This window comes from Giraffa tippelskirchi, chromosome 4 (genome assembly GCF_054371585.1).
Source record: "Giraffa tippelskirchi isolate mGirTip1 chromosome 4, T2T-mGirTip1v1.2.pri, whole genome shotgun sequence".
Taxonomy (NCBI): Eukaryota; Metazoa; Chordata; class Mammalia; order Artiodactyla; family Giraffidae; genus Giraffa; species Giraffa tippelskirchi.
Genome location: NC_137278.1, coordinates 137,952,062 through 137,971,269, shown reverse-complemented (window position 1 = coordinate 137,971,269; position 19,208 = coordinate 137,952,062). Strand labels below are relative to the sequence as shown.

The 19,208-nt window shown below is 35.8% G+C and overlaps 1 protein-coding gene across 1 annotated transcript in view; it reads right to left on the bottom strand.

The window, feature by feature from the left end:
- Window positions 1-283: 283 nt before the first annotated feature.
- The window catches only part of ADAMTS20 (ADAM metallopeptidase with thrombospondin type 1 motif 20), a 195,783-nt gene continuing 176,858 nt past the window's right edge, over window positions 284-19,208 (bottom strand). Inside the window, exons 38-39 of the mRNA XM_081593614.1 lie at window positions 4,338-4,442; window positions 284-1,794 (exon numbers count right to left, since the gene is read on the bottom strand). Coding sequence (XP_081449740.1) covers window positions 1,705-1,794; window positions 4,338-4,442 — 195 coding nt within the window. The 3' untranslated portion in view covers window positions 284-1,704. The remainder of the gene's footprint in view (window positions 1,795-4,337; window positions 4,443-19,208) is intronic.

The following is a 19,208-nucleotide window of genomic DNA, read 5'->3' as shown; positions in this document are numbered from 1 at the left end:
GTCATGTGATTTAATTTGGCCAACTGAATATGAGTATACATGGTACCCCTTCTATAAACAGAAGCTTTTAAAGTCATTGCAAATTTCTGTTAGCCCCATTCCCATATTTCCATAAGGGTGTACACTAGGCAGGAGCTATTTCCATCAAAACTGCAACAAATAGAGTAAAATGTTTTAGAATTTCTGGAGTGATTTTCGAGTTATCGACTCTTTTTGGTGAAGAATTATTTTTTTCTTTTTTTCCTCTTTTTTACATGCAAGGAAAATGAAAGCAAAGTCCCAATGTATCACACAAATATCTTTATTATTCAAATGTTTATAAATTATATGATTTTACTTATGAATAAAAACATTTCTAGAACATGTTATACATTTTGTAATAATGTTTGTAACTGGTTTCAGGCACATAGTGCAAAATACTTCTTTTCTGATACAGAGATCCCTAAATGTTTATTTAACCACATTGGTACAAAATTGCTTTAGTACCTTATATGGTACAATACACCCCTAATAGTTTGAAAAAGAAAAACTTTGTGGGTAAAACTACTATACTACTATTTACTGGCAAAAATCTATTATTAGATTCAGTTTTCTTGGTTTATAGAGTATGCTGTCATAGAAAAATATTATCTATGATTCTTTTAAAATCAAATGGTTGTATAATACACAATTAAATTAGTCACCTAAAAAATCTCTTAATACCTGAGCATTTACTATGAATAGTTAATTTTTATACTATCTTTCATATTCTGGATTTGAGAGACCTCAGATAAAAAATAACTTGAACTCTCTAATAAAAATTTTGCATATGTAAACATAATTTTATGTTTACCAAAACAGGTTCTTCAAAATGTCAATAATTCTTAGTTTTCTACTTGATTAATAAAATACAGCACATAACTTTGAGAAAATAAATTTTTTAAGAGTAGACATATAGGCATACATTATAAAGACATGATAGAATATAAACATTTTAAAAACAATATATTGCTCTTATAAGTACAATCAAATTAGAGGTAGGTGTTTTTAAGTGAAATTCTACTATATCATATCTTATGCTGTATTATACCCACAAAATTTCATGTTTAGTATTTAACCCAACTACATACTTTAATTACAAAACTATACTATTTTAGGATGATTTTTTGAAGCACCATAATGCACAATTAAAAATTAAAGGAAACATTAAACAAGGTATCTAAGCTGTATCAGTAGAAAGTATAATGGCTATGTACTTTTTTGACATGACCATTGATTTGCTATTCTCCTGACAGATTCAATAATGTTTATGATTTAAGTTCATTTTCCTAACTTTTACTTGCTCCATTTTAACAAGTAGAATAAACATTTCATTGTAGAGTAGGATGTGAGCAGAGATTTACATGTGTGTTTACAGGCATAACATAATTCTGGTCCAGTGCAATCTGTTAACAGCAGTATTATATTAGCATAATTCAAACATCCCTGTATGCCCTACCATAAATTATTTCATCCTTTTAAGGATCCTGATCATAACCATGTATCATTCAGTTTATTTCAAAGGCCTTGAAAAATTAAGCAGTGATTGATTCCTCATGAGCATCCTAGAAAAAAGGCACAAATATTTTAGACATAAATCTCAGGAAGGAATAAAGAAACAAGCACCAGCTATTTGCAGGTTCCAGAGAATGTCTCCTCTTTGGGACACACTTTCCTTCTGAATGATCACACTACTTGAATTGGGAGACCAGTAGTCATGTGAGGAATACACTTTCCACAGAACCCTCCACATCTGCCATAGACTTTGGTTCCATCCTGAAAATAGAAGAGGCCGAGATACAGGAGAATCTGTTACATGCTGGTATCTGTGTGCACAAGGCAGAAAAGCAAACGCTTTGAATCATGTGGCTGAAATAATTAGTCAAGGTTTCCTATAACAATTGCACTTGAGGTCAAAGATCATGCCATTTCAGGATTAGTTGAAATCTGTGGTCACAGGAATTAGAGAACTAGAGATTCATATTAGCCACTTGATGATTATAAACCACACTCTCCGTTAGACAATTCATCTCAATCCACGTATTTTTCATCAAGGTATCTATTTGCTTCAGTGAGTTTATTAAAACCTCTCCCAATTTGTTGTCCAGTGTTTCTCATAGACTGAAAGAAAGGTACTATGATTTTATATAAGATTCTCACAGACTAAATAAAGAAGGATATTATGCAAACTTGACCTTAACTTCAGACATCTCCTGGAAGCATTAGAAACACAGCTTGAAGACAATATAAAAGGTGATAGAATGGAGGGAAAAAACTGGATTGAAAGTAATAATTATAATTAGACACGGAGTCAGACACAACTTAGTGACTAAACAACAACAACACAAAAGGAGATTCTTCTTTTTTTTTAGAAAAGCAGAGCTGCTAACTGAGGAATGGGTGGGCAGAGGCTGGTGAAGGAAGTGGTGAGGACAGCACAGATTTTCTTTCCAGATTGTCTTCCATCTTTAGGTCCAAAAATCAAAAGGCATTTTGATAGGATGAAACAAAAATTGTTTGAACTCCTATGGTTTCTGAAGAAGGTAAGTTTTGCTTTATTTATGCTTTTGTTTTTTTTAAATCTAAGGAGGGAGGGTAGAAAAGGAAACGGGGTTCCTGAAGCTTTTGAGGATAAAGAATGTTTTGAGATCAGGGGCTTTTGAAGTTGCCTCTTCTTTCAGAAGCTTTCTACACTCTTGAGAATCTGAGCAAACAGAGAAGAGGATGGCAGTAAACACTCCAATTTATATACATTCCTGTTCTCAAATGGATTAAGTAAACCCCTAATCTTGTTTACATTTACTCGGAAATGAAAATATGTGTTCATTTCCATAAGTACATTTGGGTTTCATAAGTCTGAGTTTCACACCATGCATCGGATCTCAGGAAATACCTTCATGTGCAAAATCTTTGACTGAGGGAGAAATTCTCAATTAAGTAAACAAATAATCTTTAGAATAAAACTTAAATAGACACGAAAGGAATGATTGTACTAAATATTCATTTTTACTGCTGCCCTTGGCCAGCTGTCATTTAACCAGAAGATACCTAACAACTAGATAAAGTCAGAATATCTCATTGCACTGTCTAAATTTTACACCTGCTCAGAACATATTTTAACTAAGTAATTGATTTATTTCCATTCTTCTACCCAAAAGGATGAGACCTAAATTTGCCAAATAAATATTTAGAAATAAATAGCCATTTTAAAAGCCTACTGTTTACCCATATGATAGAAGTAATAAAAATCTAAATTCTTTAATTATTAATTAAAACACAATTTCATAATAGTCAGAAATAAAGTATTTTAAAGTCTGCGAATATCAGAAAATTGAATTTCATTTACAAGTAGTATTCACATATAGGAATGAAGTCACTTTTAGCAAAAGAAAGAAAAATGATAAAACCTTGGAGTAGGCAGGGACTGTTGATGGTACTGATTTAAATGGCGCAATATAGGTGAGAACACAAATTATAATATAGATCCTGATTTAATGTAGATAGAGTCATGTTATCTAAGATGTGGTAATTCTAAGTACCAGGAGCCATCTCATAAATTTTATGTGCTAGCACACTACACCAGCACCAAAATTAGGAGGATAATACATTAGATAATACTTTAGATAATACATGTGCTATAGGTAAAAATAAAATCCCAGTGCACCAGCCCTGAGCACCCTGTCTCGTGCATCAAACATGGCCTGTGATCTATTTCACACATGGTAATATACATGTTTCAGTGCTACTCTCTCAAATCATGACAATATTTTCTAAATAAAGATAGATGAGGAAAATGTTCATACAACCATAAAAATATTCCTAATTCTTGAAGAAACTATAAAGGATGTTTGTTAAATGACAAATGACTCCGACATCACTAAATCACTAAATCAAAGCAGTGAGGTAAATAAACCAAAAATTTACCTCTCACTTTGAAATATTAAAACGTAAAAGTCTTTAATTAGAGTATAGCTAAAAAGACTACCTCTTTTTGAAGCACCTGTGTTTCAAGCCATTAGCCCCAAACTTGAACTCCTTAAATCTATATGCTCTGGCACTTGATTTCATGTACAGATATCTATAGCCTAAACATGAATGTGTATATATATAAAACCTCCATAAGCACATGCATAAAAATGAACCCCATTCCATAATTTCATAAGTTAGTTATACCTCATCATAAGGTAACATACCCCATTATATGAAAGAGCTCATTAGTCATTAACTTCATATAATTCTAAATTTAAGGTAGAGGAATTTAACACTACTTCACAGCACAGAATTATTTCAGACAGGCTTTTTGGTCCAGCAGGACTTACCTGTGATCTGTGAATGATCACAGAGGCATAACTGCCCTGAGCCAGCCACTTTGCTGTACTGGATATCTTCATCCCAGTTCCTGCCAAATTAATGCTGAACTGTCCCTGGATTATAAATAAAAAATTAAAAAAAATAAGACTAGATGGAATTAGTAAAAAATATTTAAGCATGTACTTAGTTGGAAACACAAGAATTGGCATGATCTAAAAAACTTGCTTTCCTAGATTCTTTAGAAAATGAAAGAACATTGATACAAACCATACACTTTCTTACACTAAAGAAATGAACAAGCTAAAGATTTTTTTAACTGATTACAAATAAATCTTCTCAATTACAAGGGACAACTGAAATAACGCCAGATAGTGTCATTTGTTGGAAAGCAATTCTCTCCAGTCCTAGTGCTCTAGCTATTGACAGCTAGAATTTATATTCCTACAGCATCAACAACAGCAAGTCTAGACAGAAGGGGTGTCATAGGGACTGGTACCAGACTAGCATTTACCCAGTTTTAATTTTTGACCCCTCACTGCTAACTTCACTGATAAGTTACACCAATTTAATGTATTTCCTTCTGTTACTGTGCCCTTACATCTATCACACAAAAACTATTGAATATGGTATTATGGTCCCAGCTATCCCATCCTTTTAAGCACCCAGAAGTGTTATGCAGATGTGTGATGCCACATGGTATGTGAGCCCCCTAGTGGCATTATGATCTAATTATTTTCAAGACACAAGAACCATTTTATGTCAAAATATTCTAAACTATCACTGTTAAAAACTAAACTTTAAATATCTGTTAAGAAAGCACATGACTAAAATGGGTAAAATTTGTGGCATTCATGTATATAACCTCGCAGTACAGAATCACACACTGAAAAGCTGAAGTATTTAATGAATGCTAATTAAGTCTATGCCAATGTCCAATATACATATAGATTTAGAGCTATATTAGGACAATCTTAGATCACAATTCATGGGGTCGCAGAGAGTCGGACACGACTGAGCGACTGAACTGAACTGAGATCACATCACAATATTCCATGACCTAGGGCACAGGAATCTTGAGCAAAACTGTGATAAAACATTAAGGATTATGTTACATGACTGGAAATATTATCTTTCATGAAAGAAAAAGTAAAATAGATTTCACATATGCTTGCAGTACAAATTACAATTGCTAAAAATTATGTATCAATTCAGTTTATTCAGTTAGATTTCTTATCAATCACATACTTATTTAAAGTCAAAATAGATTCAAATGTATTATAATACAATGATAATATATGCAGAATCTTCCCCAAAACAGAAATAATTTGTTTTAGATAAATTCCAAAGAAAGTTTATTATTATACACATCATTTGGTCATGGAATTTAAAATACCTGTATGTTTGCTTATGTTTGCTTCATTGATGTAATCCTAGAGTCCAAAAGAAGGCCTAGAAACTCACTGTGTCTGTGTGCTTAGTCACTCAGTCATGTCCAGCTCTTTGCAACCCCATGGATGATAGCCCTCCAGACTCCTCTGTCCATGGGGATTCTCCAGGGAAAAATACTGGAATGGGTTGCCCTGCCCTCCTCCAGGGTATCTTCCCAACCCAGGGATAGAACCCAGGTCTCCTGTATTGCAGGCAGATTCTTGACTGTCTGAGCCACCAGGAAGGCCCATTCAGGTACTCAGTCAGTGTTTTTAAATTGATGAATTAAGTGCAACATTATAAATATTAAATTTTAGCACCATAAAAGTTAATATATAAATACATATCTAAACCCTTTATACTTGCGATAATGAATGACATTAACACTAGACACATCAGAATTTTATATTAGTAAATATTTAAATTAAAACTAATTCTAAGGATATATTCTACTATTTGATAGTCATCTGATACAGGTTTTGGACTAAATACTTAGTCTCACATTAACTCATAAGTCGGCTTCTTGCCAAATAAAAGAAATGGAAATATATTCTATGAAGTAGCTTTCCTGTAACTAACCATTTATGGCACCCTTGCTGTGTCATGTAGTATTTTCACAACTTAATATTTATCATTTACCTCCCTGCTCAACGTGGCTAGGAAGCATTCAAATATATACACTGGAAGTGAAAGAAAAAAATCCAACTGAGTAATGAGAGATTCGAGTGGTCATTAACACAATCAGTTGGGTCTAAAAATATCTGTTGCTTCATTTCTCCAGATTAATTTTCAAGAGCTTTGCTTACGTCTTTAGTCCTTCTTCAAAAGCTACATAATGGTATCAAGAAGTAGAAAAACAGTTCATCTGAAACTGGGAATGATATCAATTGAGGTAAAAATACATTTCACTCATTTGTTCGAAACTGAGCGGCAGACTTGGTGTCAAGTAGCCACAGGAGTGGAAAGGTCAATCCTTATCCCAACTCCCAAGAGTGGCAGTACTAAAGAATGTTCAAACCACCAAACAATTGCACTCATCTCCCATGCTAGTAAGGTTATGCTTAAAATCCTACATGCTAGCCTTCAGCATTATGTGAACCAAGAACTTCCAGATGTTCAAGCTGGGTTTAGAAAAGGCAGAGGAACCAGAGACCAAATTGCCAACATTTGCTGGATCACAGAGAAAGCAAGGGAATTCTGGAAAAACATCTACCTCTGTTTCATTGACTACGCTAAAGCCTTCAACTGTGTGGATAATAACAAACTGTGGAAAACTCTTAAAGAGACTGGAATACCAGACCATCTTACCTGCCTCCTGAGAAACCTGTATGCTGGTCAAGAAGAAACAGTTAGAATCTTGTACAGAACTGACTGGTTCAAGACTGAGAAAGGAGTACGACAAGGTCTGTTTACTGTCACCCTGTTTATTTAACTTATAACCCGAGCACATCATGAGAAATGCTAAGTTGGATGAGTTACAAGCTGGAATCAAGATTGCCAGGCAAAATATCAACAACCTCAGATATGCGGAGATACCACTCTAATGGCAGAAAGTGAAGAGGAACTAAACAACCTCTTGATGAGGGTGAAGGAGAAGAGTGAAAAGGCTGGCTTAAAATGAAATATTTAAAAAACTAAGATCATAGCAACCGGCCCATCACTTCATGGCAAATAGAAGGGGAAAAGGTGGAAGCACTGACTGATTTCCTCTTCTTGGGCTCTAAAATCACTGCAGACGGTGACTGCAGCCATGAAATCAGAAGACAACTGCTTCTTGGCAGGAAAGTGATGATAAACCTAGCCAATGTATTAAAAAGCATAGACATCACTTTGTCAACAAATGTCCATACAGTCAAGGCTATGGTCTTTCTAGTAGTCATGTATGGTTGTGAAAGCTGGACCACAAGGAAGGCAGAGCTTCGAAGAATTGATGTGTTTGAACTGTGGTGCTGGAGAAGACTCTTGAGAGTATCTTGGACAGCAAGGAGAACAAACTAGTCAATATTAAAGGAAATCAACCCTGAATACTCATTGAAAAAGACCCTGATGCTGGGAAAGATTTAAGGCAGAAGGAGAAGAGGGCGACAGGATGAGATGGTTGGATGGATCACCAATGTGATGGATATGAACTTGGGAAAACTCTGGGAGATGCTGAGGGACAAGAAAGCCTGATGTGCTGCAGTCCATGGGGTCCCAAAGAGTCAGACACAACTTGGTGACTGAACAACAACAACAACTATGGGAGTACAGAGAAAGGTCTTAGTCTTGATCTGAGAAGGGAAGCATAGATTGGTGGTTGCCAGAGGTAGGAGTCAAGGGGAATGGAAGTGTGTGAGGGTGGACAAAAAAGAAAATCTTCCAGTAGAAAGATAAATCACAAGTAGAAGGTAAGGTGATTCAAAAGAACTAAGAATTCAACAAATAGGAATGTCTTCCTTGAATAATTAGCTTCATTAAAGGAAAATATACTTATGGATACAGAGGGAAAGCATAGAAATAGATGCAAGCTTTAAAGTTCCACTTCTTGGACTGACTGCTTGGTTCATATGTCCCCATTATGTCATTAGGTTTTACAGTTTTAAAGTTTGTTCCACCTATTTTACTATGAAAGGGATCTATAAATCTAACGCAATTCCAAAAAGAGAACTGATTCTAAAATTTATATAAATTTATATTTATATTTTTATAAAGAAATCAAAATAATTTTAAAAAGTTTGAAAAAAAGAATAAAGTTAAAGGACCCACACTACCTTGTTTGAATACTTATTATGAAGCTATCACTGGAGAAGGGTATGGCAACCCACTTTAGTATTCTTGCCTGGAGAACCCCATGGACAGAGGGGCCTGGTGGGCTTCAGTCCATAGGGATGCAAAGAGCCAGACGCAATTGAGCCAGACACAGCTTAGCACACATGCAAGCATAAAGCTGTCACAGGTGATGCTAGTGTTAAAGAACCTGCCTGCCAGTGCAGGAGATATAAGAGATGTGGGTTTAATCCCTGGGTCAGGAAGATCTCCTGGAGTAAGAGATGGCAACATGCTCCAGTATTCTTGCCTGGAAAATTCTATGGACAGAGGAGCCTGGCAGGCTGTGGTCCATGGGGTCAAAGAGTCGGATGCAACTGAGCACATACACACATCCACACACAAACATCAAGCTATCATAACCAAGACAGTGCTGTGATGGTGAAGAGAGAGACATATGTCAATCAATGGATCAGAACAGAAAGTCAGAAACAGACTCACACAAATATGTCCAATTGACTTCTTTTGGCCACACCACATGGCAAATGGAATCTTAGTTCCCTGACTAGAGATTGAACCTGTAACCACGGCATTGGAAGCACGGATTCTTAACCACTGAACCACCAAGGAAGTCCCCTCCAAATCAGTTTTGACAAAGATGGAAAGGAGAGAAACAACTGCCTTCTCAACAAATGGTGTTAGGACAATTGGGTGTCTATAGGCAAAACTCTTCCAACTTCATACAAAATTAGTTCAAAATCAATCATAGGTCTAGATGTAAAACATACAACTATAAATTTTTTTAAGAAAACAGCAGAAAATCTTTGTAACCTGGACTAAGTCAAAGAGTTCTTAAATATGACACTAAATGTCATAAAGGAAAAAAATGGTAAATTTGAATTCATTAAACTTTAAAACCTCCACTTTGTATAAGACACTTAAGAAAAAAAAAAAGAGATAAGGTCTAGACCATGAGCGAAACATTTGCAAACGTTATATACAACAAAAGATTTGTATCCAGACTATATACAGAATTCTCAGGACTTCTCTGGTAGTACAGTGGATAAGATCTGCCTGCCAATGTAGGGGACACAGATGTAGAAAGATTCGATCCTTGGTGCAGGAAGATTCCACATGCCATGGGGCAACTGAGCCCATACATTTAGAGCCCATACTCCACGACAAGAGAAACCACTGCAATGAGAAGAATACACACCACAACTAGAGAGAAGCCCCTGTCACCACAGCTACAGAAAGCTGGTGTGCAGCAACAAAGACCCAGGGAAGCCAAAAATTAATTAACTAATTTTAAAAAAAAGAACTGTCAAAACTATAAGCATTGATGAACAATTAGGAAACAAACAACTTAATTTTTTGGATGAGAAAAGACTTGGATGTACACTTTACCAAAGAGGATACTCAGATGACAAATAAGCACATGAAAGATGCTTAACATTATTAGTGAAATATAAATTAAAAACTACAAAGAGATATCACTAAAGATGAGGAAACAAAAAACTTGACAATACTAAGTGCTGACAAAGAAGAAAAACAGCTAGAAATTTAATCTTTGCTGATGGGAATTAAAAAATGATACAGTCACTGTATCAAACAGTTTGGATTGGGGGTGGGTAGGAGGGAGGTCCAAGAGGGCAGGGATATATGTATACTCATGACTGATTCACGTGGCTGTACAGTGGAAACCAATACAATGTTGTAAAGCAGTTATTCTCCAATTAAAAATAAATTAAAACAACAACAAAAATAAACTAGTTTGGCAGTTTCCTATAAAGTTAAACATACATATACCATATGACCCTACAATCTCACTCATAGGCATTTCTCCCAGAGAAATGAAAATACATCTTCATACAAAAACCTGTACACAAATGTGCATATCCGCTCTAGCCATAATTTCCAAAATCTATAAACAACCCATTTTCTTCCAACAAATGAACACTGTAGGATAACTGTATGACATCTGATTGATGGAATAATGCTTAGCAATGAAAAAGAACACATTATTGACACATGCAGCGTGCAAAAAGACAGATGGACCTCAAAAGCATTACGTTGGCCAACGTAATGAGAAGGAGGCCAATCTCAAGAGGTTACACACTGTGTGACTTCATTTCTATGACATTTCTATGTCATCCCAGAAAAGCAAAACTAAAGCAATGGAGAAAAGATCAGTGTTCATCAGGAGGTAGGTGGGAGAAAGGAATTGACTCCACAGAGGAAGTGTGAGGGAGTTGTTCTATACTCAGATTATGGTGATAACAACATGAATTTGCATACACACTTAAAACTATGTACTAATAAAGGCAATTTTATTGTTATCCTTTTTCAATTTAAAATTTGAATGGATATAACATCTAAAGAAAAAAAATTCCAATTGACTTGAAAACAAAATCCAACTACATTCTATATGTAAGAAACCAACTACATTCTATATGTAAGAAACACATTTCAAACAAAGTGACTCAGTAAAGCCAAAATTAAAAGTATGTGCGGCAGTGAAGAGAGAATTACTGTGTTGACTTACGGTGATGGTCTTAAAAAAAATCTAGATAAATTAATTAATTTTAAAAAAAACATATGTGCAAGACTATACGGACTTCCCAGGTGGTGCCAGTGCTAAAGAACCTGCCTGCCAATGCAGGAGACATAAGAGATGTGGCTTTGATCCCTGGGTTGAGAAGATACCTTGGAAAAGGGCATGGCAACCCATTCCAGTATTCTTGTGTGGAGAAAATCCCATGGACAGAGGAGCCTGGTGGGGTCATAGTTCATAGGGTTACAAAGAGTTGCACACGACTGAGGTGACTTTGCACACACACATGCACGCAAGAGTATACCTAGAAAATGGGCATAAAAAGAGAGCAAGTGTAGCAAATCCTGACAATGTAAAATAGAATTCAAGTCTGAAATCAGGAAAATATGACAAAGAAGTGCTAAAAACCATGATATCCACAATGAAGATATAGCACATGAATATTATACATCAAATAACACAGCTACTTTTATGAAGCAAAACTACAGGAGATGAAAGGAGACATAGGTAGAAACACCCTAATAATAGAAAATTGTAATATACCACTTTTAGCAACATGATAGATCAAGAGGACAAGAATAATGAGAAAGAGGATCTAAGCAATATAATCAAAAGGGTATGCATATATATCTAACTTGACACATTATAATAAAGAATACACATTCAAAATATTTAAAAACTGGCTCCAAATACTCAAAATGTATGCTGGCCATGATCCTTTGGCACTGGGTATTTCTTCTGCTCTTGTGTAATCAATATTAATTACAAAATAAAGAGATACACATTGGGGATTTCTCTTTTTTGTGGCTCTGTGAAAAGTACCAAACATTTTACTTCACTTCACTTTTGATATATGTATTCTAAAGTCACATCACACTCCTTAACTTCATCTTATATTACAATGTGGCAAAGTTTATTTTCCCTAAAGATTGCCATATGTGTCCATTCTCTTTTTAGCATTTATGTCCTGGGGTCCTCTGTCATATGCAAACACAGAGGATGTGGTTTTGATGAATGCTAAACAACAGAATAAGTTCTTTCTGTGACATTAAACATCTGGAGAGTATTCATGAAAATGTTGTATAAATTAACACAGAATCTGGTTTATATATCTGACAGAATATCTTCAAGAATACTGAGCATTTTGTATTCTTAGTAACAGTAACTTCAGGCAATTGAATACAGACTGGAAAAAAAAATGGGCATATCTTTTTTTGACAGCACATACCTATACCCAATAACATCTAATTTTGGAAATTAAGCTTTGTGTTCCAGAAATGCCTGGAGAACTCTTTGCGGAAGTCATCCCACTTGATCAGCAGGAGGAGCATTTTATTACTATAATGATGCTGCCTTTGACTTTCTCAAGGATCTTAGACAGGTTGTTGACACAGAGTGTCTCTTTCTCCAACTGTAAACTGAGGTTACCTAGTTTATAACTACAAAATTTTCTCAAGATATTGTAGAGGGAAATGATCATTATATTACTTATTTGTGTATCAGTCTCCTGTGAATTTTATTGATGTCTCATTAACCAGGGGCTTCTGAGGTGGTGCAGGGGTAAAGAATCTGCCAGAGATGCAAGAGACAAGCGTTCAGTAGCTGAGTTGAGAAGATCCCTGGAGAAGGAAATGGCAACTCACTCCAATATTCTTTCCTGGAAAATCCCACGGACATAGAAGCCTGGCAGGGTATAGTTCATGGGATCACAAACAGTCAGACACAACCGAGCGACTGAGCACAACCATAAACGTTTGTTTACAAGTCTCTATGTGAACATATGTCATACATCTTCTCATTTGCCAGACCTTATTCAATTCAACATGTTATAAAAAGGACCAGATTTCCAGAACATCATGATCTTCCCAAAATGATGATACCCTATAGCGACTCTTCACATCTCTACGTGGCATCTTCAATTTCCTTTTCTTTGATCATCTCAAGTACATGACCGGAAGGAAGAGATTAGAAGGAAAATGTATTATTGGACAAAGCTGACCAGTCTTGACATGAGTTGGTCACTGGAGAATGAATAATCTCCATTTAAAAGAGTAAAAAATGGAAATGTTATTTAAAAACACATATGTGAGGGAAAAGATTGTTTAGAGCAGTAAAAGTTTTAGATTACACATCCTTGACCTGAGAACAGGTGTTCAAAGAGATGCAATATAAAACTTCAGAAGGGGGAGTTCATCAGGGAAAACACAGTCCTGGGAAGAGAACTAAATAAAAGATGTAGGTCAGAGAGTCATCGCCTTGGAGGGAGACCAATCGTCTGGTAGATCAACATGAGAAAAGGAAAGAAAGAGAAGAATGGACATGAATCGAGCTAACCAGGCTCAAAGACTGAGTAAGAACTTGAGATTCCTCTGAAAAGTTATCTACCTTAAAAAAACAGAGCCAAGAGAGGGAGCACTTTTGGAATGGCAATTTGGAGAGACCTGTGGACTAAAGAGTGAAACATAGGGAAAAATAGGAATAGAGGGGAATTTCCTCAACTTGATAAAGAACACATACCAAAAATCTGTAGCCAACAATACAGTTAATGATGGAAGTCTGAATGCTTTCCCCCTAAGACCAGAAGCGATTAAAGCATATTCACTATAGTCACTCTTCAAAATGCTAGAAGTTACAGACATACGTACTAACATGATTCTACCTATATAATAGACAAAAAAAGACAAAAATTATGGAACGGAAGACTAGATAAGTGGTTGCTAGGGGATAAGGTGAAGCTGGTGGTGCAAGGGGAGTAGTTGTCATTATAAAGTCCTTGTGATGATGAACATATTCTGTATCTTGATGTAGTGATGTCAATATCGTAGTTATAATATTATACTATAATCCTATAAGATGTTACCATGTGGGGATACTGGGTACATGGGATCCCTGTATTATTTCTTGGAGCTACATGTCAACAGTTATCTCAAAACAAAATGTTTCATTTCAAGCATTAAAAAAATTATAAAATACAACAACCATTTTAATTCTCTTGAAATTGTCCTAAGGTTATACAACAATTGGAGAAACATTTATTCAAGAAAATCTATGAAATCTAGGTTAGAAGAGTAAGCATCTGTGACATTTGAACCATGACCTGTCTATGGCCTGTCCTGTCTTTTCCCCACCTCAGCAAGATGATAGCTCCACTCTTCATGGGTACAGCTAAGAACAGATGACTTTATTTCCCCCAGCTTTCTGTTAGGGATAAGCTTTCTCCCAGGGTATATATCAAGGGCAGCAGGGGGCAGACGAGACACCAGCACTCATCTCACACAGCTCTGTGCTACAGAAGCTGGATCAGAGGTAAGAACTACAGAGATCTGAAGCTCGTTTCCGCCACTCACTCCTTACTCGTAGATCAGGAGATCTGCCCCAGGCGTGGTCGGCCAAGAACTCAAGGCCTGAATCATTCCCACTTAAAATCACTGGTAGGGCACAGGTTTCATGCTGAGCAGTACAAGCCGAGAAGACCAGGGAATAATGTCCTGACCCAGCAATCTGCTTATAGACTAGGGATGTTACTCTGCAAAGTGGGATCTACCCACTCAATCTACAGAATGGGTGCAAAGGCTCTTCCCTGGGGAAAAGTCAAGTTGTAAGAAAAGAAAGTGTCACAGATTTTCCTAAGAAGCCTGAGTATTTGGGACAGAAAATGGGGAAGTTCAAGCTTATAGGAGCTACTGAAAAAAAAAAGATTTTAGTGGTGTGTAGTTAAGAGGAGCATGGTGGTAACTGGATGAGGGCAACAAACAAAACAGTAAGTCAGATCTCAGTTTAACAGAGAAAACCAGGGAAAAACGTAGCTAAGAATGTCTCTTTTTGAGGTTTTTCTGACCTGACCTCAAAGACTGACCTATAAGCCTACACTGGCCCTGGGGCTTGAGTTTAATTGGCTCAGACCATAGAGTAATTTATGCCTCCAGGATGTTATTGAAAGAACAGAGCCATCATCTACCAATTAGTAGTGGGTAAGAGCTGAGTGTGATATCTATAGAGGCAGACCAGCTAGAAACTTCATCAAAGAGAGCCCAGCTAAAACCACTGTCATTCCAGAAGGATTGGGTGACTGTGTACATGTCCAAGGCTGAGCCGTCTGAGAAGTGACACTAAAGGCTACTTATCACAGGGGAAATAGATGCCACTGAAAGAGCCCAGTCAAGGAGCTAAACAAATAAACAACTAAGCAAACAACAAATCCTGAAGGGGAAGGGAAGCTTAGTATCCACTGTTGCTAAAATATACTATCTAAAATGATCTGTTTTCAACAAAAAATTGTGACACATGCAAAGAAACTGGAAAGGATGACTCATATAACAGGGTAAAGGCAGCAGAAACTGCCTTTGAGAGGTTTCAGATGTCAGACTGTGCAGATAAAGATTCAAAGCAGCTATTAAAAATATGTCCAAAGAACTAAGGAAAACCCATGTTTAAAAAAGTAAGAGAAGTATGATAATAATGTCTCATCAAAAGAGACTATCAATAAAGAGATAAAAATTATATTTATAAAAAGATCTAAAGGATAATTCTGGAGCTGAAAAGTACAATAACCAAAATAAAAATTCACTAGAGGGGATCAACCAGCAGATTGGAGCTGGCAGAAGAATCAGCAAAGTTGAAAAGATACCAGTAGTGATGATACAATCTGAAAAAATAGCAAAAAAAATGAAGAAAAATGAATAGAGCCTCAGAGAAATGAGGGACACCATTAGTACACCAAACTATGCATGATGAAGTACCAAAAGGACCAGATAATATATTTGAAGAAATCCTGGCTGAAAATTTTCTAAGTTTGGTGAAACTACATTAATCTACACATCTAAGAAGTCAACAGATATCAAGTGAGTAGACACAAAGAGATCCACATCCAAATATATCACAAGAAAGATGCTGAAAGTCAAAAACGAAGGAAAAAATCTGAGAGCATCCAGAGAAAAATAAGCACATATATAGCAATCTCAGTAAGATAAATTGCTGAGTTCTGTTGTTCATCTAGAAGCCAGAGAACAATGGGATGGCATATTTAGACTCACAGACTTAGGGAATGAACTTACAGTTGCCATAGAAGTAAAGCATACAAGTAAAGATAATTTTATCAATAGCAACTATAAAAGACATTATAATTGTATGTTTCTTTTTCTTTATTCTCAACTTATTTAAAAGTAATTGTATAAACCAGCATGTATGCAATTATACCATTGACCAGAAATGTGGGCTTCCCAGGTGGCGCTAGGAGTAAAGAACCCACCTGCCAATGCAGGAGATATAAGAGACACTGGTTTGATCTCTGAGTGGGGAAGATCCCCTGGAGAAGGGCATGGCAACCTACTCCAGTATACTTGCCTAGAGAATGACACAGACAGAGGAGTCTGCTGGCTATGGTCTATAGGTTGCAAAGAGTCAGACATGACTGAAGCGACTTAGCACACATGCATACAGAAATGTAATATACTTGAAAAGATTGACACAAATGAAGCAGGTGGAACCAAAGATGTTTGGGGATAATTAAATGAAAGCAGCTGATAACTGCAATCCACAGAAGAAATGAAGAGAAGCAAAAAGTTTCACACACGCACAAACACACAAAAACCATGAAATTTAAGTTCTCTCATTTTTATATCTCTAAAAGATATAAAATTATATAGTGAAAGTGAAAGTCACTTACTTGCGTCTGACTCTTTACAACCCATGGACTATATAATCCATGGAATTCTCTAGGCCAGAATACTGGAGTGGGTAGCCTTTCCCTTCTCCAGGGGATTTTCCCAACCCAGGAATTGAACCCAGGTCTCCTGCATTGCAGGTGGATTCTTTACCAGCTGAGCCACAAGGGAAGCCCAAAATTTATTATAAAAATGTATTGTGGGTTTGTTACATAGGTTAGATGGTGTATCCATTACAAATACAACAACAGAAAAGGGAAGGCAAAAAAGTATATGTAGGAGTAATACTTCTATGTCACTGCAATTAGGTAATATAAATCTGGAGTAAATTCTATTAAGATGTACACTGTAAGCCCTAGAGCAACTATTAAGAAAACAATTAAAAATACAGTGAGAAAATTATTAAGGAAATTAAAATGTTACACTTGAAAACATTCAATTTTTAAAAAACAGTAAAAAGGGAACAGAAAACCAGAAATGATATGACATATAAAAAACAAAATGGCAAATGGCAAAGATAAATTCAGATATATCAATCATAACATTAAACAGTCCAATCAAATGGCAGAAATTCAACAAAATGCTCTCTGTAGGAGACACTCTTAAGAGTCAAAAATATATAAGTCAAAAGCAAATGGGAGAAAAACATATACACCATATACTATAAACAAGCTGAGTTGCCACTATAATATCAGATAAACTAGACTTTAAAACAAAAAATGATACTACAGATAAAAGGGGACGTTTTATAATGACAAAAGTGTCAATATATCAGGAAATTATGACAATTATAAACATACAATCATGTGCAATAAAAATCTCAAAGTAAATAAATTACATACAAAGTAAATGAAACAAAAAGATTTTGATGTGAGAAGTAGACAATTCAGCAATAATAGCTGCAGTTTCAATAGATAAAATAACTAGGGAGAAGATCAACAAGGAAAAGGAAGAGTTGAACAATACTTTAAACCAACTAGCCCTGACAGACATCCAGAGAATACTTCACCCAACAACAATAGAACACACATTCTTTCCAAGCACACACTGCACATTTTCCAGGATAGCCATATGCTATGCTATAAAACAAGCCTCAATAAATTTCAAAAGATTGAATAATACAAAGTGTATTTTCCAACCACAATGGAATGAAAGTAGAAATCAATAACAGAAGGAAATGTGGGAAATTCATAACAGAGGATGAGAAGGTTAGATAGCATCACTGAGTCAATGGACATGAATTTGAGCAAATTCTGGGAGATAGTGAAGGACAGATAAGCCCGGTGTGCTGCAGTCCATGGGGTCGCAAAGAGTCAGACAAGACTCAGAGATGCAAGAACAAAAACACCACACTCTTAGATAACCAGTGAATCATATAAGATATCACAAATGATAATAGAAAACACTCAAGATGAATGAAAATGAACGCACAACACCAAAACTTCAGGAATGCTGCAAAAGAAGTGTTTAAAGGGAAATTTATAGCTGTAAATGCCCATATTAAAAGATAAAAAGGCTCTCATACCAATGACCTAAACTTCTACCTTAAGCACTGAAAGAAAAAAAAAAAAAAGGAGAGCAAATTAAATCTGAAGCAAGCAGAAGGAAAGAAATGATAATGAATAGAGTGGGAACTGAAGAAACAAATGGGGAAAATTACAGAGAAAATCAGCAAAAGCAAAAGTTGGTTTTTTGAAAAGAACAAAATTAACAAAATCAAGAAAAGAGAGGAGATTGAAATCACTGAAATCAGGAACAACTGCGAATCGTACAGGAATATAAAGGATTATAAGGCAATACTAAGGACAATTGTAAGCCAACAATTTAGATAACTTTGATGAAATGGACAAATTCCTAAGGAAAAAAAAAGCTGCCAAAATAGACTTAAGAGCTAGGAAATCTGAAAAAATCCACAATAAATAAAGAGATTGAATTAGTAAATAAAACAACATTCACAAAGAAAAGCCCAAGCTCAGATGGCTTTGCTGGTGAATCCCACCAAACATTACTTTTTAACAAACTCTTTCAAAAAACTAGAAGGGGAGAGGTACTTACCAATTTATTCTATGAAGCCAGTATTTCCCTGATACCAATACCAGACAAGGGCATCACAAAAAAAGAAAATGATACGCCAATATTTTTTCTGTAAACAGACAAAAAATTCTCAACAAAGCATACCAAATTTAGTGACATACAAAATGGATTAGATATCATCAAGGATTTCCCCCAGGAATGCAAAATTGCTTCAACACACAAAAATCAGTGTGATATACCATTTCACTATCACATAGTAATGAACAGGAACCACAGGATTATCTCAACATGCAGAAGAAGCATTTGACAAAATCCAACATTCACGATGAGCCTCCCTGGTGGCTCAGAGGTAAAGAATCCGCCTGTCAATGTAGGAGAAGCAAGAGACACAGGAGATAGGTTTGATCAGCTCAGGAAGATACCCTGGAAGAGGAAATGGCAACCAACTCCAGTAT